General features: G+C 42.1%; 1 protein-coding gene across 4 annotated transcripts in view; it reads right to left on the bottom strand.

The window, feature by feature from the left end:
* Positions 1–26,430, bottom strand: part of EML6 (EMAP like 6) — a 272,470-nt gene that overhangs the window by 20,610 nt on the left and 225,430 nt on the right. For 2 of the 4 annotated variants that reach the window (XM_047852480.1, XM_047852481.1), the window contains exons 26-29: positions 22,748–22,949; positions 22,499–22,640; positions 1,056–1,064; positions 91–169 (exon numbers count right to left, since the gene is read on the bottom strand). In XM_047852480.1, coding sequence (XP_047708436.1) covers positions 91–169; positions 1,056–1,064; positions 22,499–22,640; positions 22,748–22,949 — 432 coding nt within the window. The remainder of the gene's footprint in view (positions 1–90; positions 170–1,055; positions 1,065–22,498; positions 22,641–22,747; positions 22,950–26,430) is intronic. The other 2 variants (XM_047852479.1, XM_047852478.1) reach the window with 2 other exon arrangements.

The raw sequence follows: 26,430 nt of genomic DNA, 5'->3' as shown, positions 1-26,430 counted from the left end.
GTATCTCGCCATAAGCAGATGGTAGTGTCCACTGGGCAGGTCTTAGAACACTGATCTTAGACGAAGACCAAAACAGCTTAACTTTCTCACCTCAACCAGTTTCTTTTTTTTGGTGATGTTGTTCTTCTGGAGTTTCTCAGGCTGGGGGGCTGCTCTGCTAACAGGCGGTCTGGAGCAGAGAGTGACAAAAACAGAACAAAACAAAACAAAACCAAAAATACAGTGTTGAACAAAAGGCAGCAAGGTTGCTTGTCCAGTGTGCTCAGCTAAGGCCAGAGTCAGGCTCCCCTCTCTCTTGTCCCCCACTCTGAGGACCTTCCACTGGGTTTGTTTGGTCCTGCTCCCTCCCTCGCTCCCCCAGAAAAAGTAGATTCTGACATTCAGGGTCCCATGTGATGGGGGCTGGATTTATCGGCGTTGGGGTGGGCTTCCTCACACACCTAAGGCATCATAGTCAGGGATCAGTCCCTCTACCTCCTGGGAGCCAGGAAGAACACCTGGGCCAGAGAGGCTGGTTTTAAAACTAAAGAGGAGCCTAAGAATGAGAAGGAAGGGGCTGTGCTTCCCGAGTCTACTGGCCATTTTTCACACAGGGATATGCTTATGTTGTTCAGAATTAGGTGGTCAGAGATCATGCCGCGGTGTGAAGTGGGCCTTACAAGCCAGGTTTGGGAAAAGGCTCGGCTGGCCAAGTGCCCAGGTCATTTATGCTACACAAAAGGGCAAGTAGGAAGTATGGGAATAAAAGACAGAAAGAGCACCCACTCTGCCCTATACCTTAGGGTTATGGTCTACATTAAACTGCTATCATCATCCCAAAGTTTGCCTTTCCCTTCTCAGTCTTGGATCTGGGCCTCCAAACTTAGGAAAGAGTTTTTATAACGGGTAAGCTCTCTACTCTTGCATGAGCAGGCCAAGGTTTTGTAACACGGGGCTCCCTTAAATCAGACTTCTCGGAGTTTAGGAAATGGGTAAGGGAGACCTGTAGCAGGTCCCGCTGCATGTTGCAAATCCATTAGTTATTGCTCTTGGGCTATGCAAAGAGAAAGGATTACCTTGATCCCCTTGTAAGCAGCAAACAAAGCCAAGTGAGAAACTTAGTACAGTTTAGAGCCGCATTAGCAACCACCTCATTCATGCACAAGCATTATCCAAGTGAACAGACATTCCTGTGTGGCACAAACCATGCTTCCCGAGCATGCCAGCAAAGAACTAAAACAGAAATGAAAGAGTGCACCAGTCTACAAATTCAGAAAGCTCATACCCTGGCGTCTCTGGGCAAACTCTGCACTAAAGCGCCTACAGAATAGGGAGAAAAAAGGAAGCCTTGTCAATGCTTCCCGCACGCTCTCTGCGCCTTTGCGGATGCGCCTGGGGACTCTGCTTATTTGAGAGTGTGCTGGGGGAAAACTTGTTGTCAGAAAAACAATAACATCCTCCTGGATGTCGTTGGGAGTTATGCACAATGGATGCTTTGTTTCCGAATCCAGTTCGACTCATAATTTAGCCTACTAATTCCCAGTGTTTCTTGGTAGGGCAGCTTGCCCGCTGGAAAGGCTTGCATTTTCAGGCTGGGGAAAAACAAGTTACCTTTATTTTCTGAGAAAGTCTTCAATCAAAACATGTTATGTAATCATAAGTGATAATTGGACCAAATGGTATTATTATCTGCACTGAAGAATAGGGAGTGAGCACATCTCTGCAAAACGACACCCCCGGCTGATGTCACCGCTGCCAAATTGAGCAAAACCGGGAGGCTGGGGGCATGCCAGTTCTCGCAATTAGACACTTCCTTCACATTAATTATCACTTCCCAGGACATCTGCTCTTTCTTCTGTTTTAGTGGGACTTTCAAATGAAATCCGTGGGTTTCTTCTTTCACCTAAGAATGTTTGAGTGTGTGACAAAAGCAAGCCGAGGTCTGAGATGGGAGCAGTACACTGGGGCTACAGCGTGGTTCAAAGGCAGAACTGGAGATTAAACGCAGGGCTTGTTCCCAGGGTACACACAGGTTGTATAATATGTCACATATTATACAGTGTATACGAGGTATGCATACAAGCACAAACACTGCGTATTTATATATACAGGAGATTGTATATATATACACATAAAGGCAATCCGATGCTTTTTTTCACCTTGATTTTCAGTTAAGAACTGAAAAGTAAAGCAATCTCAGAATGTTTCTTTCTTATTTCACAAGCATATGTTTATGGCTGTATTGCTTCAAAACTGAAGATGAGAGGGGCAAAAGGAAGAAACCTGCATGGTGGCAAATTCAGCGGATTGTTAAGTATAGACCCTTCGCGGTTGTGGATTCTGCATGAACGCTTAGTACTGGATGCTCATCGAACACCTGGGCTTTTCCAGAGTGCTGTGAATACTTACTTGACAATTCCCTGCCTCCAAAGGAAAGCAAGTTAAAACACAATACAAGCATTAAAGGCTTCTTTCCAGGCATCTGTAAACAGTGTTCGTAACATCAGACGTGGGAGGAACTGCCAAAAATCTCAAACGCAGCCAAATGCTGGAGGTTTGGCATTTTTCAGCAGATCTAAATCCTTCCAGATTCAGATTCCATTGGAAATGTGACTCTGAAAAGCTTTGCTGAGGTGGGAAAGAGCAGGGTGTGTGAGAACATTCACTCACTTTTCAGTCCAATAAACTCTTTATAGCTGGTTGCCCCAGCTGGCACTCAGGACGGGAGAGCCAGGAAGGGAGTGAGAGCAGTGAGGATTAGCGCTGGGGGGCGGGGGGAGGGGGGTGTGGAACTCAGGAAGGTTAAGAGCCTGATAGGTAAGGTGGTGGGGAGCCCCGGTTGGGGGAGGGGCAGAGACACAAAGGGACCTCTGGGGGCAAGTGGTACTTTGAAGTCACTCAGGGAAACAAAGAAGAAATAGAGTTTCCACTGGGCAAGAAACTTAAGAAGGGAACCTGGCAAGAGAGCAAACAAATTGGATAATCAGGAGAGAGGACTATGGACTGGCTTGAGCTCCAAGAGAGCACAAGAGCAGTTTGCCAAGGAAGAGAGTAGAGGCAAGAAGCCAAGGGGAGGCCTGCAGACTCAAGCACGTGACTTGGTGTTAAGTAACGAGGCAGCACTGTTCTTGTCCAGTGCCAGGGGTGCAGGCTGCCAAAGACGCACCCCTACCCGTGGATACAGTCCCTACCTCATGTCCCCATGTCCTCTGTGGAAACAGCACACTCTTGGGCAGGGAAGGACCATGAGGAGGTCAGTCCACGCTGCAATCCTGTTGTTCAGCAGCTGGGCTGCTTAAGAGAAAGCTTAGGCTCACTTAAGATGAGTGAGATCTTAAAACATGGGCTTGCACCTCACGGAGGCCACCAGAGGTAGCCAGTGCCCAGTGTTTGCCCCTCTTTGTCCCCTCCCCAGGGTGCTGGGATGACAGAATGAAGGGTAGAGCAGAGCACATGATTACCTGAGATGCACAGGAGAGGGTTCAGAGCCAAGGTTTTTAGGGAAGCTTCTGAAACGACTGAAGATGTAATGAAAATCAGTCACAACCCCAGATGAGCACAACACGAAAGCCAACTGGAGAGTGAGGTTCAGAAAGCTAGTAAGAAACAAAGTTGTTGCAAACAGCTTCTATAAAGAGGGGTGTTGGTGTGGAGAAAATCAGCTATATTTAGCCAAGAAATGCAAGTTTAGATTTGTTTTCAGTGTTGTTAGTCAGACAATGTTTAAAGTGTCCTCGGAGTATGAAACATAGCTTTCTTCAGATTCCAAAATGGGCCATAAAATGCTCCAAGGGTTTTCAAAGTATCTTGGGAAACTAAACTTTTGATCCCTTTCGGTGGGAGCCAGCAGACGACCTGAGCACTATATTTCAACATTGTCTTCCAGCAAGACCTATCAGCCCAGGTGGGCTGCAGGTACTCAGGCCTAGTTGTGTTTGCACCTGTGCATTTTTCTGGGGGAAACAAGAATCTGTTTTAAACAGATTTTTTAAACAGATTTTTTAAACAGATTTTAAACAGATTTTTTAAAACAAAAATCTGTTTTAAACAAATTTTCAAAGATGTACATGATTTGAGAGAGAGAGAAAGAGATTAAGAATCATTGCTTTAGGATAAATCCATGTTGAGGAAAATGCTACAAAGCCATGGGAGATCTCTATTATCAAAACAAAAGGAACTGGATTCTGTTAAATGTATTCCTATGTCTTCCAGAACCTCCTGTAGAGCTGCTCAGTAGTAAAGTGGAGTGGAAGGAAAAGAGTCAGACAGGAGAATTATGGGATGCCCTCAGGGAAGCCTGCCATCTTGAAAATGCTTTGGACTGAAGCCTATAACACAGTCTCATCTCCCCATGCTTTTGAAAAAATGGGGATACAGTCCCAGACTTGGACATTTTAAATGAGTATCAATTTATTGGGGGAGAGGGTGAAAAACTGAGGTCATAAAGGATGGAAAGGAGGGAACTACGAGTAAGGTGGGCAGGCTACTGAAGAGGCTACTCTAATAATCCAAGGGAGGGATGATGAGGATCTTGACTAAAGCAATGGTTGTAGAGAAGGAAACAAGTGAATATTTAAAGAAATAGTGGTGAAGTAGACTTCAAAAACTCTTGAATTGATTAGATCTAGGGGTTGAAGGAGGAAGGGAATGCAAGTGGAATACCAGTTTTCTGCCTGAGCACCTGGCAGGAGAAGAGTGAGGTTGTAAGATGGTGCCATGTCAAACTTCAGACGTCTATGGTCTGGCTTTACTCACTAGAAGTGCAAGTCAGAGGTGGGACTCAGAGAATCATCATCCAATGGGTGAAATACAGGAGATTAATCAGGAAGAGAGTTGCAAGCCTGAGGCCCAACACCATGTGAATGGCTAGAAGAGGAGGCAGACAAGGGACACTGAGAAGAAATGATGGAAGAGGTAGGACGAGGGCCAGGAAAGATGGTTTCTAAAAAGATATAACTTCACTATCCAATATGGTATCCACTGGCTACATGTGGCTCACCCAAATTAAGGTGTGCTGTAACTGTAAAATATATAGAAGACCCAGTAAAATATTTGAAGACTCAGTAAAAATAATTTTTAAAAAATATAAAATGACTCAATAATTTTCACGATGACATGTCAAAATAATATTTTTAACATATTGGGTAAATAAAACACATTGTTAAAATCAACTTCACCATCTCTTTTAACTTTTTAAATGTTTTAAATGTGATTACTAGAAAAATTACCTATGTGGCTTGCATTGTATTTCTATTGCACAATGCTACTCCAGAAGAAACAAGTTCTTCCTTTTTAACAAGACAAAGAGAAGATTTGGGAATCAGAAAGTCACCATGCCAGCAGAATGGCAGGGACAGAAGACAGATGGAATGGACTAGAGAGTGAAGGAGAGATTTGGTAAAGCCTGGATGAGAAGGGGAAAGGAGAAGGAAGGTAAGGGTTGGAATATGTGTGTAAATGTTTGGATCAAAGGATTTACTTATTTCCTGAACAGAGTTTGGTAAGGACGGCAAAGACTGAAATGCATTTCTTGGCTGAGGACATGAATCCTGAGGGAGCAGCACAGGAGATACAGGAGAGGAGAGCAATGGTCAGGGAGCACCGATGGCTGGGAGGCTAAGGTCCAAGCAACCAGCTGAGGAACCCACCTTGAATAGGAGGAGGGACTTCATCTCTCTGAGAGGAAAGGATGTGAATGGTTTACATGGGTTGGAAGATGGGAAACAAGATGGAGGAGAGATAAAGAAGTGCCAAGATGGAGTTCATGCCCAATAGCTTCTGTTTTCTTGATAAAGTAGGGGAGAAAAGCCATCTACCAAGAGTGGAGGGGTAGGGTTTGGGCAGAAAGGTAAGGAAGGGGCAAAATTGTGTTTGACTGCTGAATGGCTGGCAGAGGGAGCCAATCAAAGACAAGAAAGAAAACAAAGGAACAGTGGAGAGCACCTTAGTGTAGCTGGCAACATGGAGTCTGGTGAGGGCAATCTGCACCAGTGTGACCTTCTAGTCAGAAGAATGGAAGTATGTGCTATAGGAGAAATACAGGGATGAAGGGCCAAGAAGATTGGAAAAGTGGCATTCAGGCAGAGAAAAAATGGAGGTATCAAAGCATATAGGGTGCTTTAATGAGGATCAAGATTAGGATTACCGGGGATGAGAAATCTAGAGGAGAGAAGTTTAAATCACTGAGGGAGAGGAGAGCTACTGATGGTGATGTAACTCATGGCTGGCAGGAGCCAGCTCAGCCAGTTGACCATTAGCTGAACTCCTCAGACAGGAAGTTGATAACTGACAGGGACAGGGAGGGGGAGAAGATGGAACATGATGGAAACTTCAAAGGATTGGGGTGAGGCTGCTTAAAGAGAGAGGCAATATGCTTTACACACACCCACAAAAACACACAGATACTCCAAACATTACAGTCAGGGACACTGTTTCAAGGGGGGCAAATCATGCACCCCAACAATTGCTTCTGCAAACACCTCCCCAGTTACCACCTCGTGACCATACAACAGTAGAAAAAGGGAGAGTATTCACCCCAGTAGCGCCCACTCCCTCCAAATGGAGATCTGAGAGATGTTCAGAGACTTGATAAAAATAACTGTTTCCAATCCTGCCACTGTCTTGTAAGAGAAGTTCCCTTTCATCAGAAAATCCCTCACCTGTGTGTGATGCATTCTTTATCCCCAGGAGCAAGTGGGTTTGAGTCAACTGATTATACTGTAAGAAGATGATTTCCTGGGTCTATTAATCTTTCAAAAAAGTCACTTTACCTCTGCATTTTCAAGCCCTGGCACATTTTCTTTTTATGATAAAAAGTGAACAAACTACTCTTTCATGAATGGCAGGTTTAACTCCTAAAATTATCAGTTATACGGAAGTCATTATTTTGCTTCAAACAATATGTAAATCAAGAGAATAAGGAAAGTCATTTATGAAGGTAGCTTTAAATTCCCTTTAAAAAACCAACTATTCGGCTTTCGGCAGAGTTACATAGCCAAACAATAGGCCTTTGAAATGGTTAATTTCAGCATGTGGGTGGTTTAATAGATATTGTAACTTCACTTCCTTCCACCCTATTAGAGAAGAGGAAACTTGCTACCTTTTACCTACTCAGAGCAGCTGTGAGTGCAGAACTCTACAGAATTAAGGGGCAGAGTAAAGAAAAACTCTGCCTAGAGAGAAAAGCTCTGGGTGAATGAGGTCACACCTTGCCGAGGTCATGGTGTGCCCTGTATGCTTGCACTTGCTGTCCTGGAGGAAAGTTTGAGCCTAGTTTACACACAACACAGGCAATGGCGGGTCTCTGTATGAACTCGGGCTTGTTAAGATCACTCCAACATCACAGATTGGAATGAAATGTAGAATCAGAGGTTCCTCCCCATTTATCAGACCAAGTTTAGGATAGGATGTAGTGGTTTTGACAGATCTCAAAATGGTAAATTTTAGAGTAAATTTAGAAGCACCTGTTAGCAAGATTGTCAGTTCTTAGCAGCCCTTACAATCCGAGCTCACAAAGCAGCCACTGATCAATGATGACAAAGGGCCTCTGTGAGGCCAGTGGAGCGAGGAAAGGGAAGTGCCAGGCTGTTTAGTCGTGTATTTCTCCATGGAGGGGAGAACTGACCTGATTTGTCAAGCTCATCATGCTTCAGGCAGACGTGAAATGGGCAGTGACTGATTACATACAGCATCTCTTAAAAACTGGGGGCAGGTTTTTCTCCCTAAATATAGCATAAAAGGTTAGAAGAAAAATTGGGATTACCTAGAGATGGTGGTTTCTTCCAATTCAGGGAACTCTATCAAATCTTTGCTATATTTTTACACTTCGTCACTTGTGAGCATGATCTTTGTTTCACTGTAAATCCGCTGACAAAGAAGGCCTTGCATGTAAAATAGGTGGGATGGCTACAATAACACAGACTTTTCAGTTCTTTTTGCCTTAGGTTATTAGATTTGAACCAAACAGACATTTAATTCCTAACAGACAGATGGTACGAAGATAAAATTATTTAACCAAGAGCAGTCTCACGGCCAGATTCTACATGGGTCACACCATTCCCCACAAAGATGAGATCACCCTTCGGTGCTAACCAAATGAAGGTAAATGTGGTTGTTGACCAAAAAGGGATTTGTAGAGCATTTTGAGAACAGATTAATTCATGTATATATTAAGAGAAGCAGGTTAAGTAAATTCATTCGTTCATCTACTCATTCAAAAAATATTTGTTTACTATGTGCTATCAGCAAGGCACTGTGTTAGGCACGTGGTGAGAACCATGACAGTCACAGTGCTGACCCTTAAGGAACTAAGACACCCATACGCATAGTTTACAATCCAGCAGAACTTTAAATATCTTGATACAAGGAACAAAATATTAAGAATCCAAGGATTTGGGGCTAAAACAATGAAACAAAAATAAAATTTCCTTTATGTTTCTTTATAAACCCGTAATGTATGGTTTTCTTTATAGGATCTTCTTTTTGCTTAAGTTCATAAATCTATACAAGTGGATTCAGAAGGGATATGATAAAGTAGGAGAAGATAGATTTTAGGCCCTTCCCCGTTCAGCCCTAAGCACAATTTAGGAAAAGGTCTGTAAACCCCGAGTGCTGGAGTGCAGTCTTGAGGTCATTTGGTGGTGGGATCCATCAGTTCAGAGATGAGGAAACCAACATTTATAAAAGGCTCAGAATCTGCTTCTAATTGTGGATTGGTAAAAGCTTCTTGGTTTCCTAAGGAACATATGGCATAAGATTGAAAGTTAAAAATGTATCAGAGGAACTAAAATATTAATGTAGAAGCATTCACAGATTCCTTCATTATAATTCTCTGCTAAGAATAATTCTGGCAATGCCATCCCAGCGTCTCCTCATACTGGGTGGCTGAGATGGATGGAGGGTGACATTATTTTGTGCATCAGGGAGGACTGGGAGAGGGATTCCGCTGAGAACCAAACATCCCCTCATACATGCTTGGGGGTACCCAAACCATCTCTTCATAGTGGGGGGGGGTACTGAGATGGGGAGGAGAGGATCGCCCTTCAGGATCCTGGTTTGCCTATAGGTCCACAAGTGGGGGTGACTGAAAGATACTGAGATGCTGACAGCTGAGGTTAGTCAAATGGGGGTGAGTAGCGCAGGGGCCCCCTGGTGCCTGGGGACAAGTCCTTGTGGGGGGGGGGACTACTGGAGGCACCACTCATCCACCCACGTGGAAGGAAGCTCACAGCACATATGAATGAGGACGGGAGGTGCCTGGTCCCCTGGATCCCTTCTAATCACCTATGTCACACACTCCCTGCCAGAAAAAGGGGACAGTTACCCTCAAAGCTGCAGGTACTAGGAGTAAGGGCCTCTCCATTTTTCGCCATTGTTTGGAATTGCCTAAAGGCAGGAACCAGATGGTGACTAACCTGAGAGCTGGAAGGATAGCCAGGGGTGCCAAATGCTTAAGAGGCAGAAATTTCCAAGCTGGATTATGGGTATACAAGCAAGATGCCAACAAAATCTCAGATTCTGATACCTAACCAGTGGGTATCAGTGACTAGAAATGAACCTAAATCTTGTTAAATTGTTAAGGAGTTTATTCACTCAATCAACAATCATTTACTGAACGCTAGCACTGTTATCAAATTTGGAGAAAAGGCAGTGTATCAGAAATTTTGCTTTCACGGAGTTGACATCCTAGCTGCAGGAGAGGAGCTTTATGCCCCAAATCTGGCAAACAACAAAGGCTTGTTTCCCAACTCTTAAGGCCTCCAACCAATAGGAGGAGAATAATAAAGTGAAACCCAAAAAGGTCATCCCCCACAAAGCCAATCTCGACTTGGCAAAAAAGAACAAGGACAAACAAAGATCTTGGCAAGTACAACACATAGACCAGAAGGATGACCAAGGACCCTATCTCACACCGTGCTGGAGATAACCTCACACAACCTGAAACCAGAGCATGCTGAGGCAAGATTCTGGTAAAGCCAAAGTCAGTTTCCTTGATCTCATGTAAACACGTTGCAGTGTGTGAGAATTGTTTTATAGTGGTTATACCTCCCGAGCTTGCAGGCATTGATTCAGACTATCCTCAACATTTGGGTATGTGTTTAGGGTGGAGAGAGAATATAAAAAGGTATAAAATAAAACCTCAGGAGAACATTAAGGGAAGCCTCTTCTACTTGGAAAAAAATCCTCATAAGCATGGCTGTCTGTCTCACTGGGGCACTCTGGGGACTTGGGAAGCCTTAACACTGGCTTAGGAAATGCTGTTAGTTCCTGCCTTATGTAACCATGCCTAAAGCTTTCCAGTACTTCAAAATTAAAGAAACTGTACATCTCTAACTTTTGTATTGTCATCTTTCCATCATTGGCATGACTGTCCTATTGTGATGACCAAGCAGATTCCTGTCAGAAGTGGGATTAATGCCAAGGACTCTCTCATGCCCTTGTCACAATGTAGCCAGCCACTTTCTAGATAAACATGACATCTACTGAGATTTTAGATATAAAAGGAAACCCCAAGGGAGTGGAGTGTTGCTTTGACTTTAACTGAGCCAACTCTTTCTGTAAAAGTTAGAGACTCCAGAATCAAAAAACAAGAGGAATTCAAAGATGCCAAAGGTTTCAAATGTTTGAGGTAATGGAAGCAATGACAGAGTTGATAAAAAACTGTTACCAATTAACATTTACTTTAAAAAAATTTTTTTTTAACATTTATTTATTTTTTTGAGACAGAGACAGAGACAGAGCATGAACGGGGGAGGAGCAGAGAGAGAGGGAGACACAGAAGTGGAAGCAGGCTCCAGGCTCTGAGCCATCAGCCCAGAGCCCGACGCGGGGCTGGAACTCACGGACCGCGAGATCGCGAGATCGTGACCTGAGCTGAAGTCAGACGCTCAACCGACTGAGCCACCCAGGCGCCCCAACATTTACTTTTAAAAATGGCCAAAGTGGAGAATAATTTCAAATTAAAAATTGTAACTGAAAATTTCTACTGAAAAATATGTGAATTATCCCAATGAAGGCAAGCCCAGAATGAGGTGGCTTTACTAGTGCAATCTACCGAGCATTTAAAGAAGAATTAACACAAATTCTTCTCTAACTCTTCCAAAAAACCAAAGAGGAAGGACCATTCCCAAACTCTTTTTACAAGGCCAGTATTATCTGGATACCAAAACCAGAAAAGGACACCACTAGAAAAGAAAAATAACAGGTCATTATCTCTGATGAATACAGATGCCAAAATTATCAATAAAATACCAGCAAACTGAATTTAGCAGCACACTGAAAAGATCATTCACCATGAGCAAGTGAGATTTATTATGGGGATGCAAGGATGGTTCAAAATATGCAAATCATCAGTGTGATACATCACAACAGGATGAAAGAAGAAAATCATATGATCATCTCAATAGATGCAGAAAAGGCATTTGATAAAATTCAATATCCAATCATGATAATAACTCTTAACAAACTAGGCACAGAAGGAACAAATCTGAACATGATAAAGGTCATACAGAACAAGCTCACAGCTAACATTATATTCAATGGTGAAATGTTGAAAGCTTTTCCTCTTAGTTCAGGATGAAGACAAGGATGCCCATTTCACCACTGCTGTTCAACACAGTACTGAGAGTCCTAGCCACAAACAATTAGCTAAATAAATAAATAAATGTATGTATGTATGTATGTATGAGAATTGGAAAGGAAGAAGTAAAATTGTTTTTATTTGCAGATGATGTGATTTTATATATAGAAAATACTAAAGACTCCACCAAAAACCTGTTAGAGCCAATCAATGAATTCAGTAAAGTTGCAGGATACAAAATTAACATACAAAATATCAGTGGCATTTCTATGTGATAACAACAAATTTTCTGAAAAAGACATAAAGAAATTAATTTTTTTTAACGTTTATTTATTTTTGAGATAGAGAGAGAGACAGAGCATGAATGGGGGAGGGTCAGAGAGAGGGAGACACAGAATCCAAAACAGGCTCCAGGCTCTGAGCTGTCAGCACAGAGCCCGACGCGGGGCTCGAACTCACGGACCGCGAGATCATGACCTGAGCCGAAGTCGGCCGCCCAACCGACTGAGCCACCCAGGCGCCCCAAACCTGTGTGCTAAATTGATCCCATTTACACTAGCATCAAAACAATAAAATACTTCAGGAATTAATTTAACTAACAAGGCAGAAATCTCTATGTTGTAAAGTCTAGGACCTTGATGAAAGAAGTTGAAGAAGATACACATAAATGGGAAGGTATCCCATGTTCACAGATTGGAAGTATATTGTTAAAACGTCAATACCACCAAAATCCATCTATAGATTCAATGCAACAATCCCTATTTAAGATTCCAATGGCATTTTTCCAATGGTCAGAGGCAGAAAAAAACCCTCCTAAAATTTATATGGAACCACAAAAGAGCCCTAGTAGCCAAAGAAATCCTGAGAAAAAAAAGAACAAAGCAGGAGGCATCACACTTCCTTATTTCAGGCTATCCTGTAAAGCTACAGTCATTAAAGCAGAATGGTACCAGTTTAAAAACAGATAAACAGACCAATGGAACTGAATCAAGAGCCCAGAAATAAACCCAACCATACGTAGTCAACCTAACATTTGACAAAGGAGCTAAGAATATTCAATGAAGAAAAGACAGTCTCTTCAATAAATAGTTCTGGGATCATTGGATATTCATATGTAAAAGAATGAAACTGGACCCATATCTTATACCACTCTCTAAAATTAACTCAAATGTATTGAAGACTGAAAAGGGAGACATGACACCTTGAAACTCCTAGAAGAAAACATAACAACAATGTTCCTTGACATGGGTCTTGGTGATGAGTTTTTGGATAGAACACAAGCACAACAAACTAAAAAATAAACAAGTGGGACTACATCAAATTGAAAAGCTAATGCACAGCAAAACAAACCATCAAAAAATGAAAAGACAACCTACGGAATGGGAAAAAATAATTGCAAACCATGTATCTGATAAGGGGTTAATATACAAAATATATTTTAAAAAACTCATACAGCCCAGTGGCAAAAAACAAAAACCTTAAAAAAAAATGGGCTAAAGACCTAAAGAGACATATCTCCAGAAAAGATATATGAAAGGTCAACAGGTATGTGAAAAGATGGTGAACATCACTAGCATGAGGGAAATGCAAATTAAAACTGCCATGAGATGTCATCTCACACCTGTTAGGCCATCATCAGGAAGACAAGAGATAAATACTGGCATGGAAGGGGAGCAAGGAGAATCCTCGTGCACTGTTGTGGGGAATGCAAACTGGTGCAGCCCTATGGAAAAAAGTAGGGAGGTTCCTCAAAAAAAATTAAAAATAGAACTACAATATGATTGAGCAGTTCTATATCTGGGAATTATATCCAAAGGAGCCAAAACCCCTAACTCAAAAAGATATGTGCACCCCCACGTGCGCAGCAGCATTATCTACAATAGCCAAGACACAGAAACAACCTAAGTGTCCCTCAAGGGATAAAGATAAAGAAAATGTGGTATAACCACACAATATTATTCAGCCATTAAAAACCGAGGGAATCCTGGCATTTGCTAGGTGCTGTCACTTTTACATGGAATCTAAAACAAACCAAACCCACAGAAAAAGAGACAAACTTTTGGTTACTAAAGGTGGAGGGGGAGATGAAGGGAACCTGGAAGAAGGTGATCAAAAGTATAAACTTGCAGTTATAAGTAAGTCCTAGGGATATCACGTGGAGCATGTGGAACTATATAGTGAATACCGCTGTATGAAAAATGGAAAGAGAAGAAATCCTAAGAGTTCTCATCACAAGGAGTAGGTTTTTCTCCTCCCTTTTCTTCTTTCTTTCATTTTTGCTGTATTTCTATGAGAGGATGGAGGCTAGCTGAACCTATTGCGGTAATCATTTCAAAATATATGTAAATCGGCCATTGTGCTGCAGGTCTTAAATTTATACAGTAATGTCAATTATTTCTTAATAAAACTGGAGGAAAAAAACAAAACAAAAGAGAGGTATGTTGATATTTACCCAATACTGGATGACAGGGAAATGAAGAAATATATATATATATATATATATATATATGTGTGTGTGTGTGTGTGTGTGTGTGTGTGTGTGTGTGTGTACTAAATATTTCCCTTGACAGCAGCGGGACCTTGTAATTCTATATTATTTAGAAACATCCCACTAAAGGTGATATTCAAATTTAAAAACAGTTTTTAAATTATATTCCATATGCCTTCTCTGGAAAACAAATAGTATTTAATTAAGACACAAAGCTTGCTTGATACAAGTGTATGAAAGCACTGTTTCTTGAAACTTCTTTTTACAACATGATTGTGTGCTTGTTACCTAGTCCCAGGTAAAACAGCTCAACATCTAGACTAAATACATTTAATAAAATGATGACCACAACTAGAAATGTCCCAATTTCTAGTTATCCATAATTCCTAAGTAAGCTACACTAAACTGGTGCTAAGACAATATAATATCAGTATTAAAAGTGAACTTTTCTACCTCAGACATCTATTTATTTATTTACTTGTTTATTTATTTAGCAGTCACTGCAGAGCCCAATGCAGTGTTTGATCTTGCAAACTGTGAAATCATGACCTGAGCTGTAATCAAGAGTTGGACGCTTAAATGACTGAGGCACTCAGGCGTCCCTGGACATTTTTTTAAAGGGAGAGATGATTTTCCCAGTATGAGACAGGCAGGAAAGGGGAGAGCAAGGGAAAAAAAGTTAGCATTCTCAGTGTACTTCATGTTTTCTATAAGTTAATTCTTCTGGCACTCCTAGACAGTGGTGTAAAACTATGGGTCATCAAAACTGACCCATTTAAATTGGGTAGAGTTTTAAATGTCTCTAATGATTCTTGATATCGATTTGGTTATATCTAGTCCTATCTTTAATTGATAGTATATATTCAAAGGCATTTATAAATGATAGGGATTACTGTTCAACATTAAAATGGCAAGAGTTCTTTTCTGTGATAATAATATCAGTTTCCATTTAAAAAAAAAAGTAAGGAGCATGAGCTGGATATTTTCCATGCACCCCTCCATGTCTACTCTCCACCCTTCTTTCCTCCTGTGCTGTGCCCTCCACAGCTGGCCTTCAGGGACAACATCAATAGACTCTTTTGCCCTTACCTTCAACCTTCCCCTTCAGATCTCAGCTCCTGTAAGTAGTCTGCTCCTACAGCTAATGTTCCCCACATTTGGCAACAGCTTCCCCCCTGGCCCCTTCAGACCCAAGGGTGGTGATGGCTTCCAGCCATTGCTATTTCTGAGGTGCTACCCCATCCCTATTGTCTCTTAATCCTGCCCACACCTTTGTTACTAGTCCTTTCATTAAACTCTCTCCACATTACTTTCTTTTCAGAGTGCTTTATTTCCTGCTGGGGCCACCACCAACAGAGGGCTTGGGTCAAACCTAAAAGACTTAGGTTATACCTCTCACTGTCCACTAACTCTAAGAAATTCTAAGATACTAGCTGCCCTGCATTTTTACATTCTTTGAAGCTAGAGAGCTAGAACCAAGAATCAAAACCAGAAAAGGAAAAGAAGCTTTCTCATCTTTTAGACAACATGCCATCCAATATAATCTTTAGAAATACAGTATATGAGGAAAAGATAGCATGACAAAGCTCCTATTAAAACAAGGCAAAAAGAGACTCTCTCTCAAAAATAAAAATAAACATTAAAAAATTTGTTAAAATTTTTTTAATGTTTATTTTTTTTTTTGAGAGAGACAGAGGGCAAATGGGGGAGGGACAGAGAGAGAGGGAGACACAGAAAAAGAAGCAGGCTCCAGTTTCCGAGCTGTCAGCACAGAGCCCAACACAGGGCTCGAACCCACAAACTGCAAGATCATGAACCAGGTTGAAGTCAGAAGCTTAACTGACTGAGCCACCCAGGCGCCCCAACATTAAAAAATTTTTTAAATAACATAAATAAGATAAAATAGAATAGAATAGAATAGAATAGAATAGAATAGAATAGAATAAAATATCAGTATACCTGATGACCTTTAAAAAAGTGTTTTCTTTTTCTGTTTTAGGTCTGCAATAATTTAAGCAACTTCCAGTAGTTATGGGGAACTAATGTGCCCTCACAGAAACCAGATTCCCTGCTGGGACAGGAAAATCAACGATAATCATGGGACCTCTTGTCAAAAAACAAGGACGATTTCAGAAGTACATGATAGTGTTTGTGGAAAGGCCACATACACCAACCCAAAGAAAGGTCTGCTAAAGACCACACAGTCGCAATTTAAACATTAAACAATGACAACAATAACAGACCATGAGAATCAGCTGAACCTAAAAAGGTTATACTATTACTTCAAGGTTATACAAATAATAAGTATGCTTTTAAAAGGGAATACATACCAACAGTGAACAATTAGCTGGTGCTCAGTTTATCATCAAAAAAATGAGGAAAGAATGAAAAATAATTTAATTGATTTTTAAAAAGAAAACAGTTATTTTCTTTAATTGATATGATAATTAATTATGAAGTTTAACTACTTGATACTTTAAGAACTCAAGTAGTTACCAGTCTGAGATGTCAAAAGTATTTTTCTTGCTAAGGTGTGCTATGAAATGCCAAATCTTAGGCCAGAAGGTAAATGGTAAAAATGGAATTAGATGGACCTGAAGCTTGGTCCATCTGGGAGATGTCTCTAAAAAGTGGCCATCCCCTCCCTGTCTGACTGTGTGCACCGGGCATAGTCATCTGGGCTTGCATCTGTGCCAAGCACAGAGCAAGAGTTTTTGCAAGAGTCGGGGTGGGTAGGGAGGGAATTCAGGGTAGGGTGGGAGGATTCAATTCTCCCATGGGAATGACTAAGGAGTTTGTGGCCTGGGAGAATTCTTACCCCACAGGGGCATCATTTACATTCCAGGAGGTATTTGAGAGGCTTGGGGAAGCTGGTTCTCTTAGAGGACATTGTGTCACTTCCTACTTTATGTTTTCACTTGGTGTATCTTTTGTCATCACCAACACAAGCTTTACATCCTCCGATTGTTGACATCTTCCAACATTTGTATTGCTGTCAAGCTGTGCAAGAACACACGCATGGCAAGGGCAGGAGTCTGTGACCATCTCAGCCAGCAAAGGATTATATGGACATGGACCAGTGACTACTACATATTGTGTCTCACTCTCTCTCTTTCCAAATGGCAATTAAACAAACCAACAAACTATCCTCGTTCTGTCCTCTCTTCACCACTGTCTATTTGGTATGTGATGGTGGTCAACACTATCATTAGTCACAGGACTATGAAGAGCTTTATCCCAACCTGGATGAGAAGACTTCACAACTCCCTAAGATTCTGGACGTGAGGCTGGATACAATAACTGACCAAGACTCTTTGTGGAGGGGCTACCTGCATTTTCAATCATTCATGTAGACAGTTTAAACTGGAACTTTTTTTAAAGTTTATTTTTATTTATTTTGATAGAGTACACGTACTCCAGGAGACAGGCAGAGAAAGAGGGAGAGAGAGAGAATCTCAAGCAGGCTCTGCACTGTTAACACAGAGCCCTATGAGGGGCTTGATCCTACAAACTGTGAGATTATGACCTGAGCTGAAATCAAGAATCCAAACTCTTAACGGACTGAACCACTCAGGCACCCCTAAATTAGAGCATTTCAAGAGTGTGCATATGAAAAAAAAAAGGGTGGAGTGGAGTAGACGTGCGTTCTTTTGGGTCTATCCAGAAATCAAATTTTGTTAGCCACCTTGGACTTTTACTTCTGGTGGAGGTGATTACACCGCTAGTCTACAGGTGGCATGTGACTAATTACGAACAGTCAATAAAAGGCTCTGCTTCAAGGGTGGTTACGTGACCCACCAGAGCCAGTAGCACATCATAAAACATTTGTGAGGACTTATCAGATGCAGTTCTTTTGAGCCACAGACACTTGTAAGGTCCAGGCACTACAGTCGTTTTGCTGCCTGAATTGCAAAAACCTAGAGGAAGCAGAACTGAAATATGGAGAGAGAACAGAGAGAATAGCAAGATGAATTTCTATATCAAGTGACACCTAAAGTTACTCTATCCATGGATTTCAGGTGTCTCAGCCAACAGGTTCCTTTTGCTGAGGCCAGTTTGTGTTGGGACCTCCCTGAAACTAAAAGTCCTACCTTATAAATTAAAAAAAAAAAAAAAAAGACATATAAACTTGGTGTGTCCTTGGTAAAGTTGTGAAAGAAACTTCTTAATTTTATAGGCAACTCTAGTAACCTGATGCTGAGGAAATTTCAGGGATGTGTCACCTGATGAGTTCAGAAGAAGTCTTTTTTACTGAAGTAAGAACCCAGTGTTTGAGTACTATCCCTTGTGCTGTGACAGTGGTAGGCATTTTATATGCTAAATTGCTCTAAAAAACTACATCTCCCCCCTCCTGTTTTTCCTTTTCTGAAAAAGAACTGGCATTTCAAGTACTTATCAAGTAATAATTTAAGTTTGCGGATGGACGTGACAGCTGTAATATTGAGAAAACATGGCCAAGTAGGAATGAGGTCAAAAGTTGAAAGCTGTGTCAGGGTAGAGGTGGGAACTTGAGAGACATGAGAGGTTTGGAAAGGTTGCTCTAGACCAGAATTGGAAACAGCAGGGGAAGAAGGAAAGCACTATGGGGCAGGCCTGAGCGTCCAGATAAGGCCTAAAGCATTGGTTCCCTGCACTGGAAAAGATTCCACAGCTTTCCTCAGCCACATGCCACACATGGGCAGCTGACCAGCAGGATTACCCAAGGGTTCAGCCAAGTTGGGCACTGGCTAGCCAAGTGTGGCTAGGGGAAAGAGGCAAGGGTGCTAGAGCAAAGTTGAAGTGGGTGACCAGGGTACACACCCACAAGGGATTACATACTTGGTAGGCAAAACTCAGTATTCTTTTAAGACCAATTATGCGCTTCTCTCCACTTTCCCACTTCTCAGAAGAATTGAACTAAAGATCTTATGACTTCTGAAAAATAACAACTCATGTGTGTAGACATTGTATAAAGAAGCACAATCCAAAGCCTCACAGCTATTTTAAAATCAAATAACTGAGTCTAATTAGAAACAATTTAGGACTATCTGAAATGTTAGGAATTAGAAACACATTTGCTTAAAAAATAACCGATGCATAATGTACAGCTGTCTGCAAGGCACTGTTTTCAGTATGATGGATCCTGTGCTCATCGCATGGTTCTAAAGAGGAAAAGGATTTAAACCGGGAGTAGAACTTTCTGGAACACTGGTAAGAGGCAAAGTAAGTCCGTGCATTGAGTGGTTGTTCCAAGCTCACTTCTCTTGCAATCCTCAAGTGTTTGTCTCCTGTTAGTCTTACTGGGACTCGTCTTGGCCCAGGTGTTTAGAAAAGGCACACAGGTATACGTAGGTATCGTCAGGTACACACAGGAGGGAACAATGAAGGACAGGTCAAGAAAAGCCTCTGTCTCTCCACGCAGGAGGGCGTCAAGTAGTCAAAGTTTAGATTGTCAGGGTTGACAGTCCTGAATACTGTTAGGGAAAAGCCAGGTGCTGCCTGACCCCATACTCCTGTGGTCTGAAGGACCCCAGCATTTCTGTCCCTGCCTCTCTCTTCGGCCTGGGATGCTGGAATCCACAGAGCCCATTTCTTTTCCCAGGTGAGGACTCAGGTGACGTGTCTTCCCAGCTTATTGCCAAGAGCCCTTCCTACCCCACCTTCCTTCTCTCATCCTGCTTTCTCACAAAGTCTCTGAACACCCACCTTGTATGTACCCCCTTCCCTCTTCTGCAGTTCAGATGCTGTCTACCATCCTATCTCTGAGGTTCAAGTTCCCCTAAAATTACTGAGGAGGACTGGTGGAGACTGACGATTCTTGGTTCTGATTAGGATTTGCCTCCATGGAGGCTGTGGATTCAGACACCAATTGCTGCTCCTTCCCTGCTCACCCCTTCCTGCTGTGGTCGAGCTTTGCTCCCAGCATGCTGTGCAGCTGGCACCCTGCTCTCTGGTTACAGCCCACTCTAGGAACTGAAGCTATCAAGGCCTTTAAGTTATCAAGGATGTTGCTTTCTGTAAAGAAGGCTTGATTATTCCTCCAGACCCTATATTTATCTCAAAAAATGTTTTGTTCGCTACATGTTTTCTTCACTACACCCTGGTGTGAATTATTTTTTAAAATGCCAACAGAGTACTGAAAGGCCTACCCCTGTATCTCTTAATACCATGCAGCATTTAGTTTTCTTTTGTACATATAAGAAAGTCAATCCTGTGGATGCTAATGTATGTACAGCAAGTTCCCCAACTGATATGATGAGGTCGCTTCAGAATTCTGGAGTTTAAGACTGAAAATTCTTAGGGTCCTCTGTACCTTCACCTCTCATAACTTTTCCTAAGCTGAACGGGTTTGAGATCTTTACAGACCTTCCCAAAGAGACACCACAACACAGAAAGGTTAAGATGACCCTCAGTTTAGGTCAGAAACCAGCTGCAGTGTTTGGAATTGTGAATTTGCTTAGATAGATAGATAGATAGATAGATAGATAGATAGATAGATAGATTTATTTGCATTTTAAACAAGTTTTATTGAGATATAATTTACATGCCATGAAAATCACCTGCTATAAGTATATAATTCAGTTTTGATTTTTTTTTTAGTATGTAAAAGGTTGTACAATCATGACTATAATTTTAGAATATTTCCATCACCCCAAAAAGAAACTTGGTACCCATTAGCTGTCACTCCCCATCAATGCCCTCTGGCAGCCAGAGACTTTGCTTAGATTTCTAAATCTTAGTGGCTGGCCTAAGTCTCAGCATGACAAAGCACTGGCTTGTACAAATCAGCCAGAAACAACCTTGGAATAATAGCCAAGTCAACTCATTTCATAATGTTATGTGACATTGGAGAGGTTGGGTAATTTTTTTTCAAAAGAATGTTTAATTTAGGGCCAATGTTTTTAAGAGTTCATTATTTAAGGGAGAGGCTTATTTAGGCACTAACATGCATATGGTTTTTTTTTCTTTACTCTTAAAATTAGGTCCTTTAAAATTATTTCATCTTTGTGACCACTAAAAAACTATGTTACAAGCAAGATAAACTGTAATTTATAGACTACTGCAAAAAAAAATTTCAATCATTTTTTTTTTTCATCAAAAGAGAATTCTGAACCTTCGTAGTGACATCTAACAAAGATGCTAGGGATGAGTTAGGGAATTTTGCATCAGAGTCCCTCTTTTTGCCTATAGCACACCCACTTTTTATCTAGCTGATTTATTTATTTATTTATTTATTTATGTACTTTTGAAAGCGAGAGAGCGAGAGAGCGAGAGAGCGAGAGAGCGAGAGAGTGAGAGAGAGAGAGAGAGAGAGAGAGATGAGTGGGGAAGGGGCAGAGAGAGAGAGAGGGAGACACAGAATCTGAAGCAGACTCCAGGCTCTGAGCAGTCAGCACAGAGCCCGATACGAAGATGGAACTCAACCACGAGATCCTGACCTGAGCCAAAGTCAGATGCTTAACTGACTAAGCCACCCAGGTGCCCCTATCAAGCTTATTTTAACATGTGGCACTGAACTGAGGCAAGAGGAAGAAATATTTTACTTCTTTATATTTATATTCCTCCATACTAGTAAAAAGTGATAGAATAAATTTTTGAAATAATTACTATTAGGAAGAAAGCCATGCTGAATGCAAAAAACAAAACAAAACAAAACAAAAAACCACAACAAAACAAAACAACAACAGAAAACAACCTGAATCTCCTTTCTTATAGTGGATCCAGGGTACCTGTGAACAACCAATCCATGGCAAAACATCTTTGGGATCCATGAAATTCTCTTCAGATGTGAGAGTTTTTACTGAGTATTTATCCTTTCTAGTATGAATATGGTAAATTAAATAACTGTAGAAAAGATGAGCTTTTTTTCCAAAAAAAGCCTAAATATTTGGCTATTTCTCTTATTGATACTTACAATAACATATCAAAAAGGCCTAAAATAACATCTGAAACCTTCTTTCTGTATAAGAATCCCAAGGCAGCCAAATCAAATTGGTTAGGTCTGGAGTCACCAAACCCACCTGAACAAATTGGGGCAGGTGAAAACACAGTATGAGATGGTACCACCAAGTGACCCCGTGTAACGCACAGACTGGTTCGAACAGAGGGTTATTTCTCAGGACCAACAGACATTCCTTCTGGACCTTAGAAGCCCACCCTCCCTCGCTGATCAGCACGTCTTCTGTTGGCCATCACATTTCAGACAGTGCATAGGCTACCCTGACATCCTCTCTGGGCAAGGATAAGCCTGGTCCAATCAAACCTCATGTCTATTCAAGTCATATTCCACAACCAACTTCTGCAAAGTGTAACCCACCCTTTGCCACATATCGAGGGCCATGGATGATTTTCAGCGGCTTAACTCTGTATGCAGGTTAACACTCTGCTCATAGACACAAAAGACTAGCTTAAGTAACAACTCTGAGGGCAAAGAAAATGAACTCTTGTTGAAATCAGGTATAATAAATGCAAACCTGGTGACACCATACCTTTCTTCCACTGAAACTTCTTTCAGCTGCTGGTGAGGTTTGGTGCCTTCCATCTCCCTGATGCTCACAGCATAGATCTTGGTGGTGTAATCAATGGCCTTCTCTCTGGCAACGTCACTGTCATAGCCTCAAACAACGGAAAGAGATGGGCATGGGGTTGGTCGGCAGTGGCATGGGGTTGGTGGGTGGGGTGGGATGTGTGGAAGGGGCAGCCGGCACATGGGGCTCACTCACCTCCGTCCTCTTCGGCATCGGTGTCCGACTCCTCGCTGTCCACCAGCTTGCTCTCCTGGGTCCCCACAAACTCCCTCGTCCAGATCATCAAGGCTGTGTCGGCTCCACCAACTGTGAGCAGCACAGAGTCGTTGTGCAGCCACCTCACGTTGGTGACGTGTGCGCTGTGCCCCACATACTTCTTGAATCTTGCATGCTGGCCCTGTAAAGCCCAGGAACTGGTGACTACCCCAACCAGTGTCATGACTCCTGTCTCCAGACTATTTCATCCATATTATTTTCCAGAGCGGCCTCTAGTGGATACCAACTAAGCAGTTCATCCAAGCAGCAATTTTCCTCCCGTTCTTTAGAGAGTAAGCTCCATGAGGGCAGGAACTAGGTCGCTCTCTCTTTTTTTTTTTTTTTTTTTTTTTTTAATAAAACATTACCTGGCTCATCATGGGTCCTCAGTAGGTGGTTTGTGAGGAAACAAATGAAATGTTAGATTACAGAACCTATTTCTGGGAACCTAACGAAATAGAAGCAGCTTGATTCTGTTTCTCTCAAATATGAAACGTACATTCTCCATAGGTCTCCTGTGTAAACTCCTGATGGTGAGTCTGGCTGACATTTGACATCACAAGTGTCTTCCCAGTAATCCCCACAGCCCCACAGTTGTACCACAGCCCAGGCTAAGAAAGAAGAACAAGGGACTTCTTCTAATTCTGGGGCCTCAAGTAAGATTTCAAACAAACACAACAGTTGCTGCCACAGATGTTTGAAACAAATTTGGACACTGGAAACACAAATAATTGGTTTTAAAACAAAGTGAGTTACTTTTCTTTTTAAAAATGTTTTAATGTTTATTTTTGAGAGAGGGAGAGAGAGAGAGAGAGAGAGAGCGCATACGCGAGCAAGGGAGAGGCAGAGAGAGAAGGAAGGAGACACAGAATCCAAGCAGGCTCTAGGCTGAGCTGTCAGCACAGAGCCCGATGTGGGGCTTGAACTCACAGACCAAGAGATCATGACCTGAGCTGAAGTCAGATGCTTAACTGACTGAGCCACCCAGGTGCCCTAGTAAGCTTCTTTTCAACAAACCAAATAAAAGGTCCGGTTTATTAGTAATTATGGAAAGCTCTTTAGCACTGCACACAGGGCCATACAACATTCATTCCAGGTGGGGAAGGATGAGGTGGAATAGCAGTTGGCTGCTCACACTGTGCAATCCTGACAAGTGGTGGGAAGCCGAAGCTGCCACCAGAAACCAGCTTCCATTTCTGGCTCATGAGCCATAGCCTGGCAAAAACAGCTCCAGTGAGAGCCATTTAAAGAGGGAGGTTTTTTTTTTTTTTTTCCATCCTCTCAGCGACTCTTGGAGAATACCTTGAGCAATGTGGGTAGCCACATGTTCTTTCTGAGGTTGTGAGAGGGCCATCAGTGTCCCTGCTGAAAACTTGACTCAATAACGGAAGAGACTTCCAGAGGGTTTTGGACTGGCGTGCTAGGGAACCCGAAACCAGCATAGATACATGGCAGGAGACAGGTGCAGCAGAGTGCATGACTTTGAAATTCTCTTACTCAAGATCTCTCTGTATTTAGCAGACATCTACCTGACAGCAAAGTGGAAATGCCCACTCTGTCGCAGAGTAGTGAGTGTAGAAAGGTTAGGGAAGCAAATAGGCAGGCCATATTTTCAGGAAGCCCTCCAGAGCCACTAGTTTGCTAGAAAATAGGCAGAGCAAAATAAGGATTTCCAAGGGAAACCACTATGTGACTATATGAGATCCAGAAGGCATGGAAACAAAGAGGACAGTCATAGTGGCTGCAGCCATGTGTCCTGCTGGTTTTCCAGCTGGAAGCAGGAACCTACCCATTATATCTACTACCAACACAAGCCGGTTTCTTGAGGAGGAAAAAGTAAAAGAGCCTGAAAAATGCCTCTCCATGCCCTGACTTATTTAAAGCATTACAGGATTTCTAGACAGGGTGGAAGAAAAAATCCAAAAACAAAAGTTCAGAGAAAAATTATTCTAAGTTGATCATAATCAGGTTGTGAAGGAAAAGAAAGGAACAGAGGAGAAAGAGGAAAAAATTCTGAGTCACTGAAGCTATTTAACAAAGCTGGGATTCTTGCAGCAGAGGGGGATTTAAGATTCTCAGAATAGGAACAAGATAACTGCTGGGTAGAACAACAAAGGGAATTTGCAGTTACTAGAAGTTTCTAGGAAACCAGCTGCTCCCCCAGGAGGAAAAGGCCAGCAGGGATGTTTGGTGGCTCCCTTAGGACCTGTGGAAGGAGTCTCGTGAAGACGTGACACAGATGGTCAGATGAGCTGTCCTTCTGGGTCATCATGTCAAACCACGCATTTCTGTAACACTCATAGAGATTCACTACCACAACTTTCCTCTTCCACTGAGTCATGAAAGAACAGAGAATGTCTCCACAAGGCTGGGTGTTAACTGCTGTTAGGTGAGAAATTCCTGAGAGTTTGATGGAAACCTGTGTATCCTCTCCCACATTCACAATGTTTTACATAGTTTCTCTGTCTGTAACATTTAACAGAGAGAAGGTTCCTCTCTGAAGAACCATTCTCCAGAATCTTTGACTTTCTGGGGAGGAGACTTGAGAACTTGAGGGTGGGTTTTAGAAATGTTAATGACATGGTGGCATTTTAACCGCTCTGGTATAGTGGAGAGACACAGCTTTGCAAGGGAAGGGAGGCTATGGGAGTAATGGGCCAGGTGTCCAAGGATGGGTCTTGTGATACATGATTTAAGGTACTAGAAAAATGGGCAGGCTCTGGGAAGGAGAGTCTATTTTATGGAGGCTGGCAATAATGTGATTATCAAGGGACTAATGACCTCATTGAGAATATTTTAAACTGAAAAGAACACCTTTTTGTCATTGAGAGAATACTGCCTGGAAGAGAGACAGAGTAACTCCTAGCAAAGGAGAACAGGGAAAAGGGTCAAGAAGAAGATACGACATTAGAGTCTAACAAATGCAACCTGAATTTTGGGCAAAGAGATTGCTGTGTGGTGTTGAGATCTCATAAGTATCATTAAGACTTGATGACATAGAACTCAATGTTAGAACACTACAGTGGGATGGTGTCTGAAAGTGGTAAGTCTGTCCTAACAAAATATCACATTCTGGGAGGCTTAAACAACAGAAACTCATTTCTCACAGTTCTGGGAAGAGGCTGGAAAGTATAAGACCAATTTGGTTCCTGGTGAGAGCTCTCTTTCCTGGCCTCATACCACGCATGAGCACATAGAAAGTGTGCTTATGGCCTTTCCTCAGTGCGCATGGAGACAGAATATGAGCTTTTTGGTGTCTCTGCTTCTTCTTTTTTTTTTTAATTTTTTTTTTCAACGTTTATTTATTTTTTGGGACAGAGGGAGACAGAGCATGAACGGGGGAGGGGCAGAGAGAGAGGGAGACACAGAATCGGAAACAGGCTCCAGGCTCTGAGCCATCAGCCCAGAGCCCGACGCGGGGCTCGAACTCACGGACCGTGAGATCGTGACCTGGCTGAAGTCGGACGCTTAACCGACTGTGCCACCCAGGCACCCCTTCTTCTTCTTTTTTTAATGTTTATTTAGTTTTGAGAGAAAGAGAGACAGAGTACAAGCGGGGGGGGGGGGGGGAGGGCAGAGAGAAAGAGAGGGAGACACAGAATCTGAAGAGGCTCCAGGCTCTG

The sequence above is a fragment of the Prionailurus viverrinus genome, chromosome A3 (genome assembly GCF_022837055.1).
Source record: "Prionailurus viverrinus isolate Anna chromosome A3, UM_Priviv_1.0, whole genome shotgun sequence".
NCBI lineage: Eukaryota > Metazoa > Chordata > Mammalia > Carnivora > Felidae > Prionailurus > Prionailurus viverrinus.
Note: the sequence above shows the minus strand (reverse complement) of the source record. Positions and strands in the feature narration are given on the sequence as shown.